This window comes from Macaca mulatta, chromosome 3, assembly GCF_049350105.2.
Source record: "Macaca mulatta isolate MMU2019108-1 chromosome 3, T2T-MMU8v2.0, whole genome shotgun sequence".
Lineage (NCBI taxonomy): Eukaryota > Metazoa > Chordata > Mammalia > Primates > Cercopithecidae > Macaca > Macaca mulatta.
Window position 1 is genome coordinate 89,866,052 of NC_133408.1, and position 20,771 is coordinate 89,886,822.

Sequence of the window (20,771 nt, forward strand, 5' to 3'; positions counted from 1 at the left end):
TGGTTCCTCAGGCTGAATAGAAAGCATGGATGGAGCAGGGAGGCTCAGGAAATTTAAAATTATGGCAGAAAGTGAAGAGGAAGGAGGTAGATCTTACATGGCTGGAGCAGGAGGAAGAGAGTGAAGGGAGAAGTGCTTTATACTTTTAAACAGCCAGATCTCATGAGAATTCACTCACTATTATGAGAATGGCAAGAATGGCAAGGGGGAAGTCCACCCCCATGAACCAATCACCTCCTACTAGGTTCCTCCTCCAACACTTGGGATTACAATTTGACATGAGATTTGAGTCGGGACACAAATCCAAACCATATCATTCCTCCTCTGGCCCCTCCCAAATCTCATGTCCTTCTCACATTTTAAAATACAATAATTCCTTCTCAACAGTCCTCCAAGTCTTAACTCATTTCTGCTTTAACTGAAAAGTCTACAGTTCGAAGTCTCATCTGAGACAAAGCAAGACCCTTCCACCTATGAGTCTGTAAAAATAGAAAACAAGTTAATTATTTCCAAGGTACAATAGAGATACAGGCATTGGGTAAATACATCCATTCCAAAAGGGATAAATTGACCAAAAAAAAAAGGGGCTACAGGCCCTATGCAAGTCTGAAATGCAGAAAGGCAGTCATTAAATCAGAAAGGTCCAAGATCATCTCCCTGACCCCATGCCTCATATTCAGGTGACACTGACACAAGGGGTGAGCTCCCAAGGCCTTGGGCAGCTCTGCCTCTGTGGCTCTGCAGGGCACAGCCCCTGAGACTGCTTTCATCGGCTGGTGTTAAGTGCCTGCAGCTTTTGCAGGTGCAGGGTACAAGCTGTCAGTAGATCTACCATTCTGGGGTCTGGAGAACAGTGGCTCTCTTCTCACAGCACTAGGCAGTGCCTCAGTGGGGCATCTGTATAAGGGGTCCAATCCCATATTTCTTCTTGGCACTGCCCTAGTAGAGGTTCCCCATGAGGGCTTTGCTCCTATAGCAAAATTCTGCCTGGACCAGGTGTTTCCATACATCCTCTGAAATCTAGGCAGAGGCTCCCATGCCTCAGCTCTTGCCCTCTGCATACCTACAGGCGTAACACTGTGTGGAAGTCATCAAGTCTTACAGCTTACATCCTCTGGAGCAGTGACCTGAGACTTATCTGGGTCCCTTTTAACCATGACTGGAGCTGGAGTGGCTGGGATGCAGGGAGCGGTGTCCCAAGGCTTCTCAGGGCAGTAGGGCCCTGGGCCAGCCCACGAAACCATTCTTTCCTTCTAGGCCTCAGGGCCTGTGATGGAAGGGGCTGCCAAGAAGGTCTCTGAAAAAAATGCCTTCAAGGCATTTTCCCCATTGTCTTGGCTCCTTTTTACTTATGCAAATTTCTGCAGCTAACTTGAATTCCTCTCCAGAAAATGGGTTTTTCTTTTCTACCACATTATACTCTACTTCCCTTTTAAACATAAGTTCTAGCTTCAGGTCATTTCTTTGCTAATGAATATAAGCATAGGTTGCTAGAAGCAGCCAGGTCAAATCTTGAACATTTTGCTGCTTAGAAATTTCTTCCACCATCTCTAGGGCAGAGGCACAATGCCTCCCATCTCTTTGCTAACAAATTACACAAATGACCCTTGCTCCCATTCCTAATAAGTTCCTCATCTCTATCTGAGACCTCCTCAGCCTGGACTTCATTGACTATATCACTATCAGAATTTTGGTTACAACAATTTAATGAATCTCTAGGAAGTTCCAAACTTTCCCTCATCTTTTTGTCTTTTTCTGAGTCCTCCAAATTCTTCCAACCTCTACCCATTACCCAGTTCCAAAGTTACTTCCATATTTGCAGGTATCTTTATAGCAATGCCGCAGGGCTTGGTGCCAATTTTTCGTATTATTTCATTCTCTCACTGCTATGAAGGACTACCTGAGACTGGGTAATTTATAAAGAAAAGAGGTTAAGTTGGTTCACAGTTCCACAGTCTTTACAGGAAGCATGGATGGGGAGGCCTCTGGAAACTTACAATCATGGTGGAGAGTGAAAAGGAAGGACACATATCTTACTTGTCTGGAGCAGGAGGAAGAGAGTGAAGGAGGAAGTGCTACACACTTTTAAACAGTCAGATTTCACGAGAAGTCACTATTATCATGGGAATAGCAAAGGGGAAGTCCACTCCCATGATCCAGTCACCTCCCAACAGGTCCCTCCTCCAACACTGGGGATTATTGTTCAACATAAGATTTGGGTGTGGACAGAAATCCAAACCATATCAATCACCCTAAATTTCTACATTCCATAAAGACCACAGGGCATGGACACAATTCAGCTAAGGTCTTTGTTACTGTATAACAAGGATTCCCTTTTCTTCAGGTTCCAGTGCCTTGTTCCTCTTTTTTTGTCTGAGACATCACCAGAATGGCCTTTACTGTTCATATTTTTACCATAATTCTGGTCACAACCACATAAGTAATCTCTAGGGAGATTCAGGTTTTTCCTACAGCTCTCCTCTTCTGAGCCCTCACAAGAATCACCCTTAATGCTCCGTTCACAGTCATAAAGGCTCTTTTTAGCCTGCTCCAAACTCTTCCAGCCTCTATCCATTACCCAATTCTAAAGCTTCATCTGCATTTTCAGGTATTTTTTATAGCAACAGTCCCACTTTCTGGTATAAATTTTCTGTCTTAGTCTGCTGCTACAATAGAATACCACTGACTGGGTAATTTATAAAGAAAAATTTATTTCTCACAGTCTGGAGGCTAAGAAGACCAAGGGCATGACATCAGCATCTGCTCAGACATTGGTGGAAGGACAGAAGGTGAAACCAAGTGCACAAAACAGAGAATAAATCAGGCCAAACTCATCTTTCGTACCAGGAGCCCACTCCCATGATAACTAGACCACTCACATGATAATGGCATTAATCCATTCATGAAGGTGAAGCCATCATGGCCTAATCACCTCGTAAAAATCCTACCTCTCAACACTGTTACAACAGCAATTAAATTTCAATGTGAGTTTTGGCAAGGACATTGAAACCATAGCATATACTCTTAGTTGTAGCTATAATTTTCTGCAGGGGTTCTTTAATATTGAAAACCATCTTATTGTGTAAATAATTTCCAAATTTTAAAGTGTTTCATCTTAGTATTAACTTTTAAGGAAGTTTTTAGGTTATTTGATAGATGATATCATGTGCAGGCCCATTTAAAACAATAGCAGGTAACTACTGAGGCATGCATTTGCTATGGATTTACCGAGTGTGCGCTGCATACCAGGAATTGATCTAGGTATTCCAGAAACTTCAGTGAACAAGACAGACAAAGGTCATTACCATTGTGGATCTTACTTCCAAAACAGGGAGGTAGACAATAAATAGAGTACAATTAATAAGTAGATTATACTGTCTACTAGAAAATAATGAGAGCTATAGAAGGAAAATCAAGTAAGGCAAGAATAAGCAGAGCAAAGGGAATGGTTTTTAGAGGCCTGGAGGCAGCAATTTTCAAGTTTTGCCTTTTGAAGCAAAGTGCGGTCAAAGACCAAGACTATAGCTGGGAGAAGGAGTGAGGGTCAAAAGAACATTTTCTTAAGAAGGCAGAAATATCTGTGTACTAAAGGGACTCATTTAGTCCAGAATGAAAATGTGGTGATTCATCAGACAAAGGGGAGAACAGCTGATCTGTGTCCTCGAGTAGGCAGGAGGAGATGGTATCTAAAACACAACTGAGAAATTGACTTGAGCTAGGAGCAGGACACTTTATTTAAGGTAAGAGAGAATAAATTCCCTATAGACAAATCTTTACCAAAAGGATTCTTCACTGACTCAAGGCATTGTACAAAGCACTGAAATAAATGAACAATTTAGAGAAAAATTTCTGTTTTGGTCAAGCTTGTGGTCTAGTGCACAAAAGTCTTCTTTCTTTTGAAGCAATTAAAGTAGTAGGAAAAAGATACAGAATCTCTTGATGATGTCACTATACGTCTATAATTATCATATATTTTGATATCCTAGTTTCATCACTTATCATCAGTGCATGAGTATTCTCTCACCCCAATTGGTATTCTTAGAAGAAATGATTTCTATACCTTTCCACAATCCTATTTTCAGCTAGACTTCCCAGGTTCAATGGGTATCTCCTGTTCATTTCTGCAAAAATCATCACCCTGTAAAGCTGCTCACATAGCATGCTAAATAGTCATGAAATTGTTAGGTGATTGGCTATGAGATTCTTAGTTTAATTTAGATATAGTTGTATTCATTATATGGCAAAAAACAAGGGAATGTGGCCACTGAGCTCTTAGTCAAGACTGCCACTCTCCTTGGTAATATTATTCTTATGGGAAACATGTGTTTTGATTATACAATCTTGATTTAAAGTTTTTAAAATATAAGTATAAACCACTATGATTGCCAATAAAATTTACTTCTGTGGGAGGGAGCAGATAGTGGAAACCTGTAGGTGTCAAAAGAATGTAATGGCCCTTGCTTTTCAAACTGTTCTGCATTTATCTATAGTCTTTCTATTTATTTCATTTCCAACACATCCAATAAATCTCTTTGCTCACTGGCAAATAAGTCTGCCTACTTCATGGGAATGCTAGGGTGTTGCTGTCCATGGTGCCAGACATGAGGAAGAAAACTAAAACTTGTTACATTTGTTGAACTTGTTTATCTGTTAACCTCTTTATTCTTACTTATTTTATTTCATCAGTAAGAATATCTCTTCAGTTCTAGCCCATCTAAATGAAAAGCCTTAGTTCAAATGGAGCTAAAAATTGACCCAGTCAAATTGCAGATGTCACAGGCATTACTGTGCCATTTCCTATGAAGCTTGTCCCCAGTTTAAGAATCACTCCTAGAGGAAGCTCTTCATGTTATTTCTCTGATGGTTTCCTTTTATCTGTTCTATTCTGTTACCCACTTTAATTGCATTTTACTCTACAATATTAATTAACCATGCCAACTAGGGAGGGTTTAGAGTCCCATTCCTCAGCAATTATTTAGAGACTAATTCTATATGTTTTCCACTTCCCTTGTGAATTAAGCTCATTATTTAGTTTGGATGTATCTGTCTAAATGATTCCCAGGTTAACTGTACCATTCTGGTAATGGGATGCAGAGAATGAGGCATGTCTGTCATCCAAGCCCAGGGAGACTATTGGAAATGGTTTTGAAATCTGCAGAAATGAGCTACAGTTGTTTTTTAGATTTGCATGAGTTTTATTGGTTCCCATTGACGGTGATTCTCTCTTATAAGTCACCTTGTAAGCCTTACCATGGATTTTGCCATTAGCATAGCAATCTAAAGGAAGGACATACATTAGAAGGAATGTCTTATGGTGACTGACTGAAACATGGAACCAGACATATTTTTAAGTGTCTTTTTAGCAATCTCATACTAGAGCTATATACACACTTAAGTGTCCATTAAGTGACAGACACAGTGAAAAATTAAAGTTTCCCAATAACCATCACCTGGAGGATTTTAAAAAATACAGATTCCTGGGTCCTATTTCAGACTTATGAGTCAGGTCACATGTTTGACTTGTGTCTCTACAGAGTCATTCTATGATGTTAACCACTCGGTTATAAGCCTGAGATTGCACACATATAATAAAGATAATGCCTTCTTTGATTGCATATCTGCTCAAATATGTTCCCAAACCTGATTAGTTATAAGAATCTTCCAAGGAGCTTTAACAATTTCCAAATTTCCAAGCCTTATTTGACTGACTTAGGCAAAAGCAGTGACAAAGTGTTTTTATATTGAAGACTTTCTACAAGTAGGGCTTTGACATTTGGAAAGCGTTTTGGATATTAGCTACTTGATTCTCATGGCAATCCATAATTATAATTGTTTTACATGAGAAAACTGAGTATATGTCATAAAAGTTTTCATTTTGGAAATGAACTTAATGATTCTTTTTTCCTTTAGTATTCATGCTTTCTTGTTTCCTCAGGCAGTAGTTTATCGTATTGGGTTATTTTTCTCATATCCATTGTTAGTTGGTTCTTTTACATCTGCATAAATTATTCTTGTATACTCTGGGAGCCTCTATTACTGCAATATTCAAAGCTATAAAATAACTTTCTGAAAAACATAACTGTGTCTTTGATTCTTAAAACTACAAATGAAAAAACAAGGAAGCATTATAAATTCCCAAGTAGCTTGTTTTGGGAAGGTTTTTCATCATGCATCTTCCTCACGAAGATATTCATTTGCAATATGACATGTAGCAGAACGTAGGTCAATCAAGCATTTGTGAAACACCTATCCTTTGCATAATTTATCATTTACAAAGTGTTAGTGGAATGATAATAGTGTTATCCAGCATTTCCGGAGTGCATGATATGTGCCAGGCACTCAGCAGATACTTTATATAACTTGACTCCCTCAACCTTCATGATAGCTCTAGGTGGTGGGTATTGTTATCATCCTTATTTAATAGATGAGGAAATTGGAGGCCTAGAGAGATTAAGTAACTTGCCTCAAGTTGTATGGTTAGAAGTGGCAGAGCTCAGATTTTAAGGGCAGGAAGTGTGATCTCAGAGCCCGTAGACTTAACCACTATGTGATATGAATCACATCTAATAAACTCTGTGGAATTGTGGGCCTTTGAGAAAAACTAGTGAACAATTGATATCTTTATTTACAGATGAGTACTATATCCTGAGAGCATGGAGAATGGTGCATTTAGTTACCTTATCCTCATTTATCAACAGTTGCTTCTTGTTGGGCAGCTTTATCCTTCATCATCCTTTACACTCTGGAGCATAGAGGTGGGAGAGCAGGGATCAAGCTGGTGGGCTCTTGAGGTGGATCATAGGGCTAAAATAACTCAGCCTACCTGGATTCCAATTCTGGCTTGCCACCTATTAGATGTGTGACTTTGGGCAAGTTCTCAGCCTCTGTGCCTCCGTTTTCTCATAACAATATGCCAACCGTATGCAATTATTGTGAGGAGTATGAGCTAACAGAGTTGTGAAACTTAGAACAACGCCTGGATTAAAGTGGCCACTCAGTAGGTGTTAGACTTTGTGATTGTTTTGCCAGATCAAAAACTTTCACTGCTGCATCATGGACTGAATTGTGTTCTCCTCAGAGTCATTAGCTGAATTCCTAATCCCCACTACCTCAGAATGTCACTGTTTTGCCATTAAGGAGGTGATTAAGGTTGAGTGAGGTCATATACCTGAGCCCTAATCCAGCAGGACTGGTGTCCTCATAAGAAGAGGGAGAGGCAACAGGGACACATGTACACAGACAAAAAGTCACACAAGGACACAGCAAGAAGGTGGTCATCTGCGAGCCAAGGAGAGAGGCCATGGGGGGGAAATTGCACCTGCCAACATCTTGATCTTAGACTTTCAGCCTACAGAACTGTGAGAAAGCCACCTGGTCTGTGGTTGTGTGTTGTGGCAGCCCAAGCAAACTAATACAGACATCATAAATGGCAGTTTCAGAAATGTTCTGGCTGTTGATTAGGCCTGGAATAATGATAGCCAAGGCCCTTCCTTCTCTACCATCAGTGCATCTCTGTGCCTTGACACAGCAGTTGTTTTTCTAGTCCTTGTACTTGCTGTCTGATTTGGTCACGACAGAATGTTATAGATAGAGCTAGCATCTATACCCACAGCAGGGGACACTGAACAGCAAGTCACAGGAGGACTTGCTGCTGGAAGTGGAGCTCCTTTAAAGTCTCCCTTGATTTTTGGGTCAGCTCTCCATGCCCCTCCCCTACCAATATATTCAATACTGTGCTCTAGCTATTAAGGTGAAGGCTGAAAAGATTTTAAATCATGCCCGTGATGCACCTTGTAAGTCAAGTCTCCTCACACACACACACAGTGAGAAAAACAACTGAGTGGTTTTTCAAGGGTCACAAATTCAAGGCAATAAAGCAGATCTTCCAGCAATATCCAGTCTGCATGCTGTGATGATTTAATGGCAGTTTAACACAATATGGGTTAGCTTTTCCAGAAGATCTGAATGGAGATCTGCATACATTCAAAAAAGTTGACTGGCTTAAGGGAAATAAATTGAGAGATTGTACATGTGATTATGATGATGTCACTATACTTCCATAATTATGATATATTTTGATATAGAATAATTTGATATTGTTTTGTTGAAGCTAGAAAGTATGTGATAATCAGTTTTCAGATCGTAGATATTCTTGGAATTGGTGACAGGGATAGTCGGAAATTGGGCCACGAATCTTGGATAAAATTGTAGAAACCGAGATGTTCTCTTTGACATTTCTCTTCCTTCCATGCACTCCCTGCCTCATCATCCCAGGAATATGACTGCAAATATCCAGTCTTATTTCATCTCTATCTTGTAGCTTCTGCATTAATATCTGTGAAAATAAGAAATAAAAAAAGAGAAACTGTTTTATGAAGTCAGTGCTGGCTTCTTAATGACAGACAGCTCCAATAGTGCAAAGAGCTCAAAGCAAGGAAACAGAAATGTAAATTTCAGAGACCCTGGTGCTTTTACTGATGAAAAACTCTCATCTTCCCATTTAACAGCACCTGAACTTTTCATAGGGAGCGCTCTATTTCTTAACAAACCAGGAATGCCTGTAGTGCTCAGTGGCCTAATGTCTTTGATTGTAAGTGGATTCAGATATTATGTTATTAGTCATCTGTTAATCAAGGTGCTGATTATGGGCTCATTAAATCTCATATCCTTGATAATCTAATTTTCCTCTAAGCTTCAAAAATGATCAGCAAATTTATTATCATTGCTTTCAAGATTGAGTTAACCTGTCTGAACTCTGAGAAATTGAGCCAGTTTTAATTTTGATATGTTACTTCAGCCATTTTCAAGAGAAAAATGTCATCAAAGGCCAAAAATAATAATGCAACTCTGGGAATGTCTATAGGCTTATGATCACAGATGAGATGACAGGACTCACCTTTGTAAAATTACAACTTTATGAAGTTATGTCTCCTAAGATCCACCTTTCATGCAGATGTTAGTACTGCTGGCTTTCCACCTGAGCCCTTTTTAAAATGTCAGCTCACAATTTCTGGGTTGAAGAGGCAACTTAATGAAACATTTTTCTATACTGTGTGTGATATTTTCTTCCTCTTGTCTTTCTTTTTCTTTTTATAACAAAAGTTACTTATAAAGATAAGTCAGTGCTACACTGACCATATATTAACAAGCCAATTCAACAGGCTATTGCCTGTTTAATAGGTATTGAACTCCTATCATTTGAGGTATTTTCCAGACCTGCTTAACCTTACTAATAAAATCCACAGGGTTTGGTTTTTCTTGTGCAGTTGGGGCTACCGTGATGCACACCCCCACCCCGGGGTGTCATGCACATGGTAGTATGTGGGAATGGTGCCCCTAAATTGTGCAGTGGTTGCTGCTGCTCTAAGTTTAGTTCCTTAGGAATCACTAATTCATTCTATGAATTTTGTCCACAACCAAATTAAATTAATGCCTCAAGTATGGTTTCTTTCTTCTGGGCAGAAATAACTAGGTTAAAGGTAAACTAACAAAATTATACCTTTTTCAAGACTCTTGAAGTCTTGGAATATGTATTTACTAATATTAGTATATTGCAGGGCTTCAAAATTTAGTGTATGTAAACAAACAAACAAACAAAAAGCTTGACTCCGTAATTTCCCATACTCATTGCATCTTCATGCAGTTGGATCTTCTCCAAAGAGGAGTATTACTAGGCAATTCAGACAACTTAATCATAATAGACCCCCCTGCCCTCCTGTTGCCATGATCCCTGTGACCAGGACATAGAACAATCATTTCCTGATATCTTGTAGAAAACGATATAAAGAAACAAGAAGGGGAAAAACAGGCATATAATCTCAAGAGTGTAGAAAACTTTGTTTTCTGCACACACATGTGCAATACATAATTCACAGCTGAATTACTAAAATGATACTTTACAAAGGAATTTGGAATGAACTTCAAATTCAGTGAAATCTGAGCAATGTTATAAGAATTTGTTTACTTTCAAACATCTGCTATTCCTGCAGAATAATGATCTTAAGGAAATTTTGTTATGCAATAAGTTTTGTATAGAAGAAACTACTTTATGGCATATTGTAGGTGGAGGAGTTTTCTCCAGAGCTTTTTACCTTTTTGATTAAAGTAGAACTTGACATGAAATTAAGTGTGGCTATTACTGTGGTTCATGAAACCCAAATACTCATGGGGAAAATTAAGAATTTTAATAACTGGAAAAGAAGAAAGTCGTTTAAATCAGCCTTTAGTTTATCTGCTTAAATTGAACTCATTTATTAAGCAATTATCACACAATTTTGAACTTTGTTCCACTCTTATATAAAAAGTCTCTTCTGGATTTCTTATTTCATTAAAATAAAAAGTCTGCAGTGCTTCCCTTTGACAAGATGAATCCAGTATATGGATTGGAACCTGAATTATTTCACTTGATTTCTACTGAAGGAAAAGGCAATTAGTTCATTGTGGGGTTAATTTGACATAACTTTATTCCTTGAACATTTGAGAAAAGAATGCCCTTCACTGCTACTTTTTTGCTATTTCTGGATATTCTGAGCAATCCTAGTGACTCATAACCATCCCTTTTCATGGCTGGCTCTGTATAACTGAGGGAACACATCCTTCTGGGTGAGAAGTGAGCCTTGCTTAACTTGGTGTCCCTCACACATTTCCATGGAAGGACTACGACTGGTACAGCAGAATCCTAAAGCAGACAGCTGAAAGCAGCAGAAATCTGTGACGTTCTGTGTTTCATCCCCATGCTGGTTTTTTATTCGACTTCATAAGAGGTGGCTTAGTGGTTGTAAAATAATGGTTTCTCTTCCATTTCTTTCCCTTCACCTCAATAAACTGATGTTCCAGAGAGATCTTTTAGCTTTGTTTTGTGGATGTATGTGCCCTAGACAAACCACTAAATGCCCCCAGATTCTACAATTATATAGTTTGAGAAATGTGGCCTTAATGGATTCAAGCCCTCCTAATCGTACCTTTTAGGGGTTTTAGGCTTTAGATTGGTTTGGGTCTATATTTGTCTAAGTAAATTTCAGATATTATTCTCTCTTAAATTATCTGAAATATGATGGGACAAATGATTCTGGAGCTTGCTTCTCTTTCAGTACCATTCTATCTCTTTCCATTGCTTGACCACCACTTGGGCTTCCATTTGTGAACCATTCAGTTTGTCCTTAATCTTTCCAATTTGATTTTTCTGAAATGTTTCCGTAAATGCCATTAGTCCTTTTCTGTTCACTAACTTGATTGGGCTTTTTATTGTTGTGGTTAGATTTCAGCTTCTCTCCACATTTTGGCATTTCCTCTGTTGATGGTGAATCATTTTATCGGAAGTTTGGGCTAGGTTTATGCCATGGTAGCAATATCTCAGTGGCTTTCAACAACGGAGGTAGGTTTCTCACTCATGAAAATGCAGGTGGTGGCTGTGCTCTGTGGTCCCTTCACTCTGGGATCCAGATTGAAGAAACAAATTCTGTATGGGGAGAGGAAAGAAATGGCAGGAGCATGTGATGGCTCTTTTAGCTTCAGCTTGAAAGTAGGACATGTAACTTCCACTCATGTTTCATTGGCTAAGTCAAATCCTACAGCCAAGCCTGATGTTGCTGAGGCAGGAAGTATGATCTTTCTCCAATGACAGATCTGGTAGGGATGTGCAGCATAGATTGACAATAATAAAATCTACCAAAATTATTATATGACATTATACCAAAGCCATATTTTTCCCACTTTTTATATACTCCAAATGTGACACAATGCCCTCACATAATGGATATTTAGAAGGCGAAAGACCCACTTCTTTTGTTCCAATATACTTTTCTTGGTGGTTTTGAGGACTTCACCCTGACTTCTCTGGGTCCTCTTCATTGTCTACTTTTACTCAAGTGTTTATCATGAGCATTTTCTCTTTATTCTCCTCTTCCTCTCTCTGGAAATAGTTTTCTACTACACTTTGCTGTTTGGAACCCCACCATGATTTGCTTTATTTTCTCTAGCTGATGGAATTTGCCATCACACAAACTTCTGAGTGTTTCAACAAGAGAATAGAAAGCTTGAGTTTTGATTTTAAACCATGTTGAGACACTAGAAAGGGAGTCAATTGTTTAGTACTTTGATTTCTGCTTTGCCATTCTGAATAGAACCTTTGTGTTTGAAGTTCATACGTACCAGCAAACGGACTCATCCTAAGCTTTTGTCTGGTAGTAACTGGGTTTATAGAGCTACAAAAATAACCTGAGCTTGACTCAGATACAGAATACCTCACCTCAGTGTTGCATAGATTTCAAAGAAATAATGTCACTATACCTGCACAATGCAAGTGTTATACGGAAAATATCCTAATTCAGAATCCCTTTTGCCATCAAGCATAGTCTTAATTATTTCTTTTCAGTTTCTTTGTATTAATCATTATCTTTAAATGTGATGGGCATTTGTTTTTGTACTCCGACACTTTGAATAGTGGTTGCAATGCTAAATGTAATCTGCCTTGCAGTGCAATTGGTTTTTTTTTTTTTTTGCTTATATATTTTAGCTCCCCCACTAGATTATAATGAAGAAAGAGGGTCCCCCCACCACCACTCTTTTGGGCAAATACTAACAGTGTTTGTTAAATCAAACATAACTATTGAAATTATTGAGCTCAAGGTGGAGTCCTGTATGCTAGCCCTCTGCAATTTTGTTAAATGACTCTGCAATTAAAATGCATGCATGTTTTAAACAGATTTTCAGTTGTAAAGTCATAGAAGCTACTGTTGGTGCTCAGACATATGCCCCTAGTACCTCCTTTTTCTGAGCCCACCAGACTGACTTGCCAGCATTGGCAACCCTTTGCCTGAGGGCTTCTCTGGTTTCTGGAGCCCTCTCTGCCCCTATTTAGATATATTGGGGAATTAGTGTCCCCTAGGAGCACCTAGAAACATAGCTGACCGGAGATATTGGATAAATGCCTCAGCTTCCTTGCCTTTCCGTTAGGGTATCTATAGGGTGTTTCATTGACACTGTCTTCCAGAGTTCCCCAGAGGAACTGAGGTCCAGTTGCCCACAGTGGTAACTTGCTTGATAATGCTCCCTGTATCCACTGTCTTCCCTTCTTTTCCTCGCTTCTCTACTCTCCTATTGGCATTTCTTTGATTAACTCCAAATTAAACTATTTGCAGTCTCATCCTAGTTTCAGAGAGTCTCGGAGTTTCTAAAAAGGTATCCAAACCAAACCAGGCATTCATGTGTCAACATTTACAATTTAACAGTTTCTCTATTTCAGTGCAGTCCAATAAAAACATGATGCAAACTACATAGTTTAGAATTTTCTAGTGGCTACAACCTTAAAGTGAAAAGAAAGAGGTGAAATTTTAATAATGTACTTTAACTCAGTATACCCAAAATATTATCATTTTAACATGTAATCTGTATAAAATTAATGAGGTTTTTTTTTTTTTTGGTACTCAGTCTCTAAAATCTGTTGTATAAAATATACTTACACTGTAAATGTAAAATACCATTACAGTGTGTCTCAATTGCAAGTACTCATAGCCATATGTGGCTTGTGGCTACCATATTAGATAATGGTGATCACTTCCCTGCTATTATAACCCATGTATCAAAATCTAGAAATTTAATAGCTCTTGAATTAGAGGCTGTGTAATGAATTGTATTGTCTATTAGCAAAATCTTGCCTTCTCCTTTTGCTCTTTGAAGTGGAATGAAATTTCTATAAATATCTAGACTGATGGACATTATTGCCTTGTTTAGTCTGTGTCCACATATTTATGTTTTTTTCAAGAATGAGATTCTGGCAATAGTAAATTTGAGACTTAACACTTCTTAGATGTTTTCATGCAAAATATAGACTAGATGTTTAGCATCTGTGCTTGTGTTTTTTAGGCAGAGGGTACCAGACTTCAGCGAGAACTCCGAGGATATTTAGCAGCAATCAAAGGTAATGTGTATGAGTTGTTTACTGCATGTTACTAAGCACAGGTTGTTCTTGGAATTCGTGAGTGACAGGATTGAGTGTTAATTACAAAGCCATTTGGCTTCCTGGCAAGATGGGTGCTTGAACACAGGTGTTCCATTCCACCCACCCCCAAATTCCCATTGAAATGATAATCAGAATATATAAGGAAAAAATATGTGTGCCCTTATGCTGGAAACTAGAAATAAATGCCACCTACATGCCAGAGATTTCCAGGAAAATTTCTTAGAGTGAGCTTGAGACCTTGTTTAAGAAAAGCTGCAGTTGGCTTACCTCCTGAGGGAGACCACATCCCAAGAGTGGAGCACTCACAGACTCGCACCTAAGCCCTCTCACTGGAAGGGGCAAGACATGGTGGCAGAGGCAGGTGGAAGATGATCAGCAAACATGGCCCTGGACTGGCTGTGACTTGTGTGGACTAGCAGCACTTGCAGCCCTACCAACATGCAATGCACGGGCAGAGAGAGGCCCCGGCATGAGTTTCTGGGACTCAGCCATGTAAGGCAAGGAAATGAGGCCACTGGAGGAGGGGGAAGAGAGCAATAGGGAGGTGGGCTCAGCCTGTGCCTGCTATCCATCATCACGCTGCCTGCCCTGAGTCACAGCCAAGTGTGCCCATGGATATGATGTATCATAAGGCAGATTTTGTGGGGAAAGAATGGATCATCTGACAAGGAGTATTGGAAAACTGGCCAAACACTTAGAAAACAGTGAAATTCTCAACCTCACACTTTACTCCCTCCTTCCTAATTCCAGATATAGTAAAGATGTAAATATGTTGTACTGGACTCTATTAACTTCAGTAGGGATGGCACCAGGTTCAAAAGGCCGAAAAAGGGAACCAGAGTCAGCAAACAAGACACAGGATTTTATTAGTGGGAAACTTACATACAGAGTGGGCCCAGTCATGGCAGGGCTGGGCAGGAGTATCGCACCGCCAAGTGGTGGCAGGCTGGGCAGGAGAACTGCATCCATTTGCAAAAAGCAATGCAGTTTCTGTAACATTTTCGCTTAGCACCCTCTACCTAACAACCTCCACCTGGCAACCTTCGTTTAACCCAAAACACATGGCCTCAATCCCCTGTATGGCTTACCTTCCATGGGACAGGCTCAGGGCTCAGATGTTCCTTGTAGACAAGGAATGAATCTCTGGGTTGGCCACTCCCAGATTCCTTAGCTCAGAACTCTGAGCACATATTCAGGTGCATCTACCATACAGGGTGATTCTCAGGGTACGCTTAAGTTATCACTGTCAGGTGTGTCTGCCATGCATCACTATGCAAATAAATGTGCTAAAGTACTAGAATAAAATACAGTAAATTTAGTCTCCAGGCTGTAGAGGTCTTTATAAGGGTTACTCGCAAGTCAGAAACCCATAAATCTCTCCATAGAGAGGGAGAAATTTGACCTCATAAGTATGTAGAGTTTAATATGTTTTTTAAAAACACCATTTTGGCAACATAGTTAATGAAAGTAAATCAAGATATAAAGAGCTCAGTGAGTAGACTAAATGAAGGTCAATTGGTTAAATTAAAATTGGGCAGAAAACTCTAAGGAAAAATTAGCCAAAGAAGAACTATAGATGGGTGATAAACACGAAAAAGCCTTATCCTCATGAATAATCAAAGAATATTAAGTAGCATTGAAAAGAAGATTTTATCATTTTTCCTCCAAATGTTCAAAGACATTACAAATAAAATACTGCTGTATTTAGTACTGGTAAAGCTCTGGGAAGTGGACTCCATTCATGTATTGCCAGGAGGATAGCTTTTCTGGAGACCATTTAGTAAAAACTTTTATTCATTGATTTATTTATTTGGTATGCTTTTTGACATACCAGTTTCATTCTAAGAATTTATTCTCACAGTTTTAATGTGGATGTGTAAAACTGAATACAAACATGTTATTAAAATAATGAAATAATAAAAATATAATAATAAAATGGCCAAAATAATAAAAAATAGCAAAACTGATTTTTAAACTAAAATATATTTATGAATTTTATAGTCCAGGCATAGCATTTTAATTCTCATGACAGCTCTATAAGGCAGGTAGTTTTATTATCTTCATTTTATAGATAAGAAAAGTGAGTTCCTGCCAGGCACAGTGGCTCACACCACCTTTAATCTGAGCATTTTGGGAGGCCAAGGCGAGTGGCTCACTTTAGGCCAGGAGTTCAAGACCAGCCTGGGCAACATGGCAAAACAACATCTCTACTGAAAATACAAAAATTAGTCAGGTGTGGTGGCGCATGCCTGTAGTCCCAGCTACTCAGGAGGCTGAGGCAGGAGAATTGCTTGAACCAGGGTGAAGGTTGCAGTGAGTGGAGATCATGCCACTGCACTCCAGCCTGGGTGACAGAGTGAGACCCTGTCTCAAAAAAAAAAAAAAAAAAAAAAAAAAAAGAAAAAGAAAAGAAAAAAGAAAAAGTGATTTTTTAAACAGAGTTTAAATAGCTCATCCAAAGTTGCATGCCAAGGAAACAACAGGGCCAGATTGCATATTTCGTTCTGTTTCTCCAGAGCCCTGGTTTTATCTATTGTTTTACTGCCTTTGAACTACATGACCAATGGTAAGGCATCAGTTTCACAAGTCAGAGTTCATCTATACAATGGGATAATGGCAACCTACTACTATTACTTTTTCATGAGCACTTACTATGTGCTAGAGTCTGTGCTGAGCATTTTAGGCACATTACCTGTTTCTAACTTCCCAACATAGCCATATTATCAATGTCATTAACTTGATTTTATATTTGCAAAGAAGTAAGTCTCAGAGAATTTAACTTCCACAGTTTGATGGAGCTCATCATTAATTACTCCCAAATCAACCTTAAGTATTTGTAACAGTTCAGTCAGAAAACAGAAGCCACTCTAGGTATTTCTTTTATTATTGATTTAGGATTTGAACACAGAAGTCATATATTATTTCTAGCGCAGGACTTTCTCTGGGTAGTTGATTTTTTGGAAATGTGGATAAGTTTGTTGAATGAAAGAGTGAGTTCTCTTTCCCAAGTCTATTCAATTTGGTCTGTGCTGCTTATAAAGCGTGCTGCTTTATAAAGACTGGCATAATTATTTTCCTTAATGTGATCTAGAAGAATTACCTGAGGGTGAGGCTTGAGCTCCGGAGAAAAGCTGGGTAAAGCATCAAATAAGCCTTTTTGGCAGACTGCGCCTGCACTCCAGGGCTAGTGGCCATGGCTCCGTATGAAGGAGAAAGGAATTCTATCAGCTTTTCCCCACCTTGGGTTTGCTGATTGACTGTGTTAACAAGTGATGCTCCAAAAAAGAGATCTCTGTTTAAATTACTTTTTCCACAGCTGATTGGAATGAATTTTTAAACAGGCTACTACTGAGTTTCTCAGAGCCCTTAATATGCTAAAGTCAACTCCAGAAGTCCTGTGGGACAGGCAGGAATTCTGAGTTTTTTTGACTGCAGGACCCTCCTCTCTTCTCAAAGCCTTGTGAAGAATGAGTAGTGTTCCTGAGAACACATTTTGGGTTTTGGGACCAAACTTGAAAACAAGGTATATGCCTGTGTTAGTCCGTTCTCACACTGCTAATAAAGTCATGCCCCCAGACTGGGTAATTTATAAAGAAAAAGAGGTTTAATGGACTCACAGTTCCACATGGCTGGAGAGACCTCACAATCATGGCGGAAGGCGAAGGAGGGGCAAAGGCATGTCTTGCGTGGCAGCAGGCAAGAGAGAGTATGTACAGGGGAACTCCCTTTTATCAAACCATCAGATCTCATGAGACTTACTATCATGAGAACAGCACCAGAAAAACCCGCCCACATAATCAGTTACCTCCCACCAGGTCCCTCCCACAACACATGGAGATTATTAGAATTCAAGATGGGATTTGGGTAAGCACACAGAGCCAAACCATATCAATGCCTTAAGTAGATCATAATTTACATTTTCAAAGGTTTTCATGGGCAATTTTTCTTGTTTTCACAAGGACAACTCTGGCTAACTAACCCTGCTGTAATGCAGGTAGCATCAGGGCAGCATAGGAGAAAGTGATATCTAGCCCTGGAGAGTCATGGGTCCTGTGGCAATTGTGGGAAAATCATTAAGTCTCTTAGTTGCTTTGGGTTCCTTATCTATTAAGTGCTTCATTTCTCTCAGAAGCCCCCAAAGACCCCAAAACTGGGATTCTGTGAAGTTCGGTTAAATGGATTCTAATCATTTTATTATGACTGATTTCTGGATGGCTTCTCCTCTGTGGGTCTTTATGATTTCTGCTGATGCTTAGGCTTCGTGAGGCAGATCTTATGCTTGCATTCATTTTAGCAGCAAACACGTCTGGAGCACCATTTGTGCACCTGACACTGTTCTAGGACAGGGAGATGCAGAGATGAACAAGACATACTGCCTGCATGCAAGGAGCGCACAGCGGAGTGGGGAGACAGTTAAATAAAAAAGGCCAGATGGGCATAGTAATATGTATTTTAATAGATAACGTGCATTGAGTGCCATCATAACAGAGGACAGACTCCCACCTTAGGAGAGGCAAGAGACTGGGGCAGGAATGGTTCTTCCAAGGAACTTACATTTGAATGAACCCAAGAAGTGGGGTCATAGGTGGCCATCAAATGGTTAGGTTTTCTAGAGAAAGATAGATTTCAGAGGGACATTGCAGGTGGAAGAAGCAACCGGACCAGGAAGCAGAAGGAAGCATGGGTTCTTGAGGGAACAAACAGAGCAGTTAGATGCAAGCAGAAAATTGAGCTGGACGAAACACGGAAAGGCGGGCAGCATTTATATAAAGAAGTGCTTCATGTATCATATCATACGGGAATTTTATTCTATCAATAGACAGGAGAGTCATTGTTAGAGTTATTGTCGGCAAGGGAAAAAGTTCCATGATCAGATTAGCATTTTAGAAAAATAGTTATTGTGATTGTGTGGAATTCAGGCTACAGGAAGTGCAACTGCATGGAGATTTAGTAGAAGTCTAGTTCAATACTTCAATAATACTATTAGCTAACACTTACTGAGCACTTATGTGCTAGGCACTGAGATAAGCATTTGACATGCCTCAGTTTATGTAATTTTCTCTATAACCGTGTGGCAGGTATATTTATTGGTATTTTACACTTTGGAAAACTGGGGTTATAGGTGATTAATAATTTGCCTAAAATCACACAAATCACATGTAATGGAACCAATTTTTTAACAAAGGCTGATTAATTGCAAATAATAGTTTTAATTATTTTGTTATGTTGCCTCCAAAAATATTTTGTATTATGATGGCTGACAGTAACTTGTGCCAGCTACTTTGCTAATCCTGTTACGTGGATTATGTTATCTAATCTAAATCATAGGTGATGAGTACCTAATCCAGGGAAGGGCAGTGGGCAGGGAAGGAAGGGGCTGGGTTTGAGAATCAGGTGGAATTGGTGACTGAGCTTTGGGAGGATGAATCTGGGATGACTTCCAGTTTTCAAACTGGAGCAACTGGGTGGCATTCATGAGAACTAAGAAAAGGAGATGAAGCAGGTTTAGACAGGAAAATTTAAAGTTTGTTTTTGACATGTGAAGTTTGAGGTATTAATAAGACATCCAAGTGGAGATGTCCAGTAGGAATTTAGAATTGGGAGTCACTGGCATGCACGTGCAGCGGGGGCCAGACACATGGATGATGAACATGCCAGATCTTTCTCTAAATGGAGCACAGTGCAGGTGGTGTCATTAATAGTTTTTTGTTTATGTGTCTTATGTGTAGGCATAACTATGGGGTAGGGTTGACTATTCTTGAGTTACTTCACCAACTGCCTATTTTGTTCCAACTCTTGGTTCCATCCTTGTTCTCCTTGAGAATCTAAGAAAAAGATGCCCACTCTTGCTTTCCTTTGAGGCAGCTGCTGTCTTTTTACACAATTCTCTTCTAAACAATGGGACAAAGCTGCTAGATACTTGCAGTATTTTAGACGTTCTTTTAATGGTTTATCCTTGCTGCTGGTTATTTATTTTAACTGATGTTATTTTTAACTAAAACACATACTCTCAGGCTATTTTTAAGCAAGGAGTATGTATAAAGTAGTGCAATCTATGCAACAAGTCTTAAAGGATGAAAATAGAAGCTCATAAATTTGGCTGCGAATGGGAATAGACAACATTTTATGAAATGTCTTGGAGAAGGTCCAAAATTTTGAGGAGAGTGAAGTGATTCCCATCCAATAGTAAAATAATAATAATTCTTCTATATATGATGCTGGGCATTTGTCTTACAGTTTTAGAAATCACTAATCTTTTAAGAAAATTTGGATATTGTATATTATTCAACCCCAGAGGTAGCATTTAGCACCTATTCTGCTTTGATGTTGCCAAACTACTCTGAAGGGAATGTGTATTTTAGCTTTTATTTGCCCATCACACTCTGTCAGCAGAGTAATCCCTAAATCCCTAAAAGCTCTGCCAGTCTGGAGCTAGGCTTGCAGCCTCTCACCTGTGTATCCATTAAAGTGCATCCTATGGAGGAAATGTTCTCAAAACAATTTCCATGTCAAAATGGCTTCTGTCCAAATGATCCACCACCACTTATCCACCCTGTAATTAGTAGTTACTTTTGGCTGTTAATAGATATATTTACTGCAACATCGTGCTTTTAGTCTTGATGATTAAAGTCTTATATAATTTTATTTTAAGGTTATATTCATGATTTTATTTTTCATCACAAAGATTATTTGGCCTACAGTGCCAAATTTCTTTTTCTTCTCTTAAGACATTGTTAAAAAACCTATCTACACAGCTATGTATAGTTTCCGTCAGACTTAAGACAAAGATTTAAAGAAAATGCCAGAAGTC

General features: G+C 39.1%; 1 protein-coding gene across 2 annotated transcripts in view; it reads left to right on the plus strand.

The window, feature by feature from the left end:
* AMPH (amphiphysin) overlaps nucleotides 1-20,771 on the plus strand; it is a 246,900-nt gene that overhangs the window by 108,287 nt on the left and 117,842 nt on the right. For both annotated transcript variants that reach the window (XM_001100126.5, XM_001100038.5), the window contains exon 3: nucleotides 13,864-13,918. In XM_001100126.5, the coding sequence (XP_001100126.3) occupies nucleotides 13,864-13,918 (55 nt within the window). The remainder of the gene's footprint in view (nucleotides 1-13,863; nucleotides 13,919-20,771) is intronic.